Source organism: Rhineura floridana, chromosome 5, assembly GCF_030035675.1.
Source record: "Rhineura floridana isolate rRhiFlo1 chromosome 5, rRhiFlo1.hap2, whole genome shotgun sequence".
Taxonomy (NCBI): domain Eukaryota; kingdom Metazoa; phylum Chordata; class Lepidosauria; order Squamata; family Rhineuridae; genus Rhineura; species Rhineura floridana.
The window spans coordinates 88,049,975-88,055,974 of record NC_084484.1 but is presented as its reverse complement, the minus strand read 5'-3'; the positions used below and the strand labels follow the sequence as shown (position 1 = coordinate 88,055,974).

General features: G+C 48.0%; 1 protein-coding gene across 1 annotated transcript in view; it reads left to right on the top strand.

Moving 5' to 3' along the window:
- Positions 1-3,206: 3,206 nt before the first annotated feature.
- The window catches only part of TMEM47 (transmembrane protein 47), a 46,029-nt gene continuing 43,235 nt past the window's right edge, over positions 3,207-6,000 (top strand). Inside the window, exon 1 of the mRNA XM_061627394.1 lies at positions 3,207-3,765. Coding sequence (XP_061483378.1) covers positions 3,540-3,765 — 226 coding nt within the window. The 5' untranslated portion in view covers positions 3,207-3,539. The remainder of the gene's footprint in view (positions 3,766-6,000) is intronic.

Here is a 6,000-nt window from a genome sequence, read left to right as displayed (position 1 = left end):
AAGGTGCAGCTAGAGGTATTTTCTTTGTGTTTGAATTCATTCCAGCCTCAGATTTATCCCTGTCATTCCAGTGTTTTGTTATAGATACCACAATTTTCATTAAGTTACTATCATTTTGCTATTATTGGTTTTTTGGGGGGGAAACTGTCATTACAAGTCTTTCTTGTGACAGTACCTTTATTCTGCTGTAAATACTGTCACTTCAGCTTAGTTATTATGTTTTCATTAGCATTCCTTTATAAATAAAAGCACTCCAATCCAGACATGGTAATTCAATTCAGGGGCTTTCATCCAGTTGACCCCATTCCAGAGAATGAGATTCCACTGTCCTGCTATACAGTGACATATATCACTTTATACTACTATTATTTGGTATTTATTTAGCACCAACAACAAATCCAGATGCAGTACAGAACATACAAAGGACACAGTCCTCCTCAGTGAGTTTACAGCATCTACATTAGTCTGACAAAAATGAGAACATGAGAACATAAGAACAGTGTCAGAGTGGCCAACCAGTTGCCCATGGGAAACTCAGAAGCAAGACCTGAGCACAAGAGCACTCCCTCCATTGCAGTTTCCAGCAACTGGCATTCAGAAGCATGCTGCCTCCAGCTGTGGAAGCAGAGCACAGCCATTTTGGCTAGTAGCCTTTGATACTTCCATAAATTTGTCTAATCCTCTTTTAAAGCTCTCAAAGTTGGTGGCCATCACTGCCTCCTCTGTGAGCTCGTTCCACAGCTTAACTATGCACTCCCTGAAGAACTTTCTTTTATCTGTCCTGAATCTTCCAACATTCAGCTTCAGTGGCCATACACCAGTTCTAGTGTTATGACAGGAGAAAAACTTCTGAATCCACTCTCTCCAGGCCATCCATCCTCTTCTGGGGATGAAGAGAGCAGCCACACTATTATTGAGAATAGAGTGTATTTTAAAGTTAGTGGGGGAAGCTGGGAATATTTTGAAAACAAATTTGAGGAGGAAAGCATATCACTGCAGATTCCTCCGCCGTTATTTGGGGCAACAGCAGCTTTCCTTCCATTTCTTCTCATCTGTTGTTAACCTCTCTGCCCAGAGTTCACGTCAAAAACCAAGCAAGGACACTAAGGGCTCATCCAGACGACTGTAAAATGTGTGACATGATAGCTTTGTGTTTTCATTATTTTTCAGACATCCATATGACGCCGCACGCTTTTGTGCATTTTCGCACGGTTAAATCCGCTCCTGCAATACCGCAAATCATGTGATTTGCTTTTTTAAACCGGGAATCATCTGCTGTACCTGCAGGCGCTCGGATGCAATACTGCGGACTTTACAGCTGTGGGCGTTTGATGGGCAGTTCTTGGGCGGTTCCCCATATCCCTTCCCTCATTCTCAGCCAATCTCGTATTTCCACTGTTGCGCAAGTGCGCGAATGTCCGGGGAAAGCCCAGGAAAAAGGAGCCTATCAGAGCAATGGTGTGGTGTTGGGGGGGCCCCCTGCAACTTCTACTGCACAGATGCAAAAAAGCGCATTTGCGCAGAAGCAGCAACAGCGGTTAATTTTTAGCCAGCCTGCAAACTGGGCAGCCGCTCAGGGTGAGATCAATTGTGGTTGTTTGTAAACTTTTTCAAGGGAGAAAATATTTATCTTTGCCTAACCTTCTCCTCCCACCCCTCACTCACTCCCCGCATCAAATGCCTTTCTTGAACTTATTGGTCTTTGCTTCCAGGCATCCAAAGTTGAGGGAGAGGGGTGGAGAAGAGAAATAGAGGCTTTCCTCTTGGATTACAGACACTCAGGCACCCTTAGTCAATTTCGCTTTGCTGCCTCTTTCTCTTTGAGTCTTGTCAATTTCAACCACAGCCTGCAGGTTCTCTGCAGCCCAGCTGAGCTGAAAAGCGTACAGCTTTTGCAAATATCCCAAATACAAGCAAAAAACCCACAGGAATTATTGGCATATAAGTGGTTTGCTAGAGTGTCTCAGCCACCCGCAACCATAGAGACTGGTGGTCTACCTTCCTAGACATGACACATCATTACTTGCTGTTCTGCAGAAATAAGTGGAATTGCAATCACGTGTATCTCCAGAAACGTTAAAGGTAGAAAAGCATAGTCGGTTTTGCAAAGTATCGCAAATACAAACAAAAATACAGGAATTATAGGCATATAAGTGGTTGGCATGTCTGTTTTATCAGAGGGAACACCGCAAAGCCTGTGCTGGTCGCTTCAGATCAGATTGACACAGCAGCACAAAGGGCTGTTTGCCCACATTCCCTGCCCATGCCAGGAGCAGCTACCTGTGGGGGGGGCCCTGTTTGCTTCCCTCAGGGACAGCATTCCTGCCGCCGAGCCGCATAACAGTCCGGGGCTGAACCCTGCAGTGAATGAGCCCAAGGGTTACGGAGGGATTTGCCCGGTGATTACAAGCACTGATCCCTTGCACTGCCCACAATCCCCCTGGATGGTCAGAGCCACCTGGAGACACACACACCCCAGCCGGCACTGCTCCAGAGTGGTGAGCAACAAGGAACTCCATTACAGCCACTACTACCAAACCATAAGCAAATTCAAATTTTCGTGCTCGTACGTTCAAGCGCATGCACCTTGTTGTGCTTTGTTGCAAAGGGGGAGAGGAGCATACCTCATATTTTTGCAGATCAATTGGCTGATAGTGGGGAGTGTTATGGGCGGAGCTGGGAAAAAGCGAGAAGTACGGGTCCTCTGGCTGCGTGTGTGGGTGCAAAAAAAGCGGGGTTTTTTACTGGGAAAGAGCGAACAAACAGGCAAAGTGGGGACTGTCAGATGATGAACCGGATATGGAAAACGTGGATTATCCCGCTCCGTTTGGATGAGCCCTAAGCGAGGGAGTAACAGAAGACGATTGAAGAAGGGAGAGGACAGAGAGAAAATGCATATCCCTAGAACATGTTACGTTCCCAACAACTTTTTTTTCTCCCAGCCCATCTCAGAGTCATTTGTTTACATGGGCCAGAGTCCTACAAGAAAACTCCCGAAAAGCTTGAAAACACTCCCATGTCGTCCCCCACCCCGCGATCTCTCTTCAAATATACCCGGACGCCAGAAAGGCCGCCGCCCAGCGAGCGACTCCGCCCCACCCCCTGAGTTCTCTCGTCCTGTGGAGAAGGGGGCTGAAGGCGCCGCCGCTGGTGGGATGGGAAAAGGCGAAGGCGCTTCCCGCCGGTGCAGTCGCTCCTGGCAGCCGGAGCCTTCCCGCCTTCTTTCCCTGGAGGAAGCCCTGGGAGTGACGTGCGCGGCTCGACGCTAGCCCCTGTGCAGCTCCTCCCGCCCCTTCCCCAGACAGGGGGAGGGAAGAGGGGAGGAGTGATGTGCTGAGGAGAGCTGGGCTGAGCGATCCGAGAAGTGGCGACTGGAGGGAGCTGCCGCCGCTTTCTCCTTCTCCGCCGCCGCTCCTGATCGGCAGGGACTGGGGGGGGGGGCTCAGACGCGGGGTCCCCTTCTCCTGGCTCCGGCGGGACTTCTACCCTCGGGACGTCTGGTTTCCCGAGGCAGCTCGATCGTCGTGCCCCGCTCGCCCATGGCTTCAGCCGGCAGCGGCATGGAGGAGGTGCGCGTCTCGGTGTTGACCCCGCTCAAACTGGTGGGGCTGGTTTGCATCTTCTTGGCGCTGTGTCTGGATCTAGGAGCCGTGCTGAGCCCGGCCTGGGTGACGGCCGACCACCAGTCCTACCTCTCCCTCTGGGAGTCCTGCGAGAAACTCAACAACCCGGAGACCTGGCGCTGCATATCTACCTTGAACAGCGGTGAGAGACAGACGAGCTTCCCCGCTCGGCCCCGCAAGCCCGGCACCTTTTACCTGCCTGCGTCTCGACCCCGTCCCTTCTCTCTGACCCCACCTATTGCAGCAGCGCCCCCAAACATCCCTTTTCATAGTATCCTCGGCCCCAACCTCTCCGCCGCTTCAGCCCACGCCTAGAACCGCGTCCTCCGCACACCCCTTACCTACCCTCTGAGGTCAGCATCCCCTCCTGAAGAGGCTCCGGTCTTTCACCGCCTTTGCCTCCGCGGCAATATTACTTCTCCCTTACCCCTGTTTGCACTCTCTTTCCTCTGCACAGAACGCTCGGCACTTGTGCTCCCTCCTCACGTTCTTTATCCCCCTGCAGTCCGCACCCCATTTGTCCCGTCATCCGGAACCAGCACTCGGTTGTTACACATGTAGGGACAGTGCCCATTACCCTCCCATCCCCTCCTGCCCACCAGGACCCAGCACAACCCGCCCTTTCGTTCCTTACCACTTTTCTATCCCACCTGACTTGAACCACTCCTCCCAGCATCCTAATTTGAACCCTTTTTTCTCCCATCATCCTTCCCATCTCATCTCAGATCCTCTCCAGTATTCTTTCTTAGTACCCAAATCTAAATGTCATATTTTCCTTTAGTAATTATTAACCTGTCATACACCTGTGCCCTTCTTTCCCAGTACCCCATAGGTTCAAGTCTGCCATTCTGCACTCCAGTCTTCTCTCTTTTTCTCCTGCTTATGCTTAATGTTAGGCTTTATGTCTGCCTGCTTATTTGCCCAGCTGTCTTTGTAGACCCATGTAGGCAGAGAAGCAATTTGTTTAAATGATGCATCTTTGAAACAGGCAGTTAAGCGTTTCTCTCTCTCTCTCTCCTCTCTCTCTCTCTCACACACACATACACACATGCACACACCCTATTATGCACATCTTTCCTCTGTCTTGGAAACCAGGATACGGCAGGGACTGGAAAACAGGATAGGGGTTATCTTTTTTAAAGCATTTGCATCTCATGATCCCTTGATTTTTTCTGAATTGCATATTTAGTTCAGGAAAGTCTCCGAATCCTGCCTGTTCAGGTGTGGAGGTGGTTTATGGAATATCTGGCTGGTTGTTTAAAAAAAACAACAACTTCAAATCAATGTTTACCCTATACCTAGTTCACAGCACTCAAGCTGCAGCTGATATAAAAAAGTTGTGGCTTTCAGCTCATTGAATCTGTAGCAGAAGCAACTCTCTTGCTACCCTGGATTCTGCTGCCTTCTCTATTCTATTATCCCTGTACTCTGCTCTGCTGCTCCCCCATGAGAACTTCCACTCTCATCCTTTCCTCCTGTTGTCATGCATCTTGTTAGCTTTATTGGCATTTCTCCTGTAGCATTTTGTCTCAATTTATGAATAAGACAAATGATAAGTACTTTCCATAACTGAAAAATTGCCACTTGAAATGAGCAAGATTATTTCAAAATCATCCATTCGCCCAACCTGAGTGGTTTGCTCAATCTGCAAAATTGCATTTTTGTGAGTTACTGTTCTTGGGAATCTTTGCAACAGAAGCCCTTTCTTTTCTTTTGTACTTGTTATCACTCCATCAAGTAACATTTGGTTTTTGGTGAGGTTTGCTTTCAATTGTGTCATTAAAAATAAATCTTTTTTTTAAAGAATTGCTGTTTTGTGCTGTTACCAGGGAGTCTAAACAAACTTTGTAGGAGAGCTTTATTTTTTCTCTCTCTCTTCCCCCCCCATTTATGTAGGAATGTCAGCTTTGACATGTCTCCTTAGCAACAGGAATCCTCTGCCCCTTTCTCTGTCTTCTAAAATAATATCCCCTTGATTGTATAAAGACTTTTCAGATGTATTGGATGGGGGTGGGAAGTGGGTGACCAAGTTTCAATTCTGCGCTCTTGGGTTTTGTTTTTTTTACCATATTTCCTTATCTTCAAAAGTATGTGAGAATTAGCAAGGTTAAATAGTGCATTGAGCAGCATTAGAGGATTGCTGAGCACTCTCTACTTGCATCTGGCAGACATCTACCTTTTTTATTTTTCTTATAGGAGAGGTGTGGACGAGGGGAATGGGTTGGATGTAAACTACAGGCTGGTCATTGGATTTTCAGACAGTAAATGAATGAGTACAGCAGGTATTCGTTGCTGTGTCTTCCTGAATGCCTTCCTGCTACATCAGGAAATTTCAAGATTCTCCAATTCTATGAAGTCATAGAGTGAGCTTTTCTCA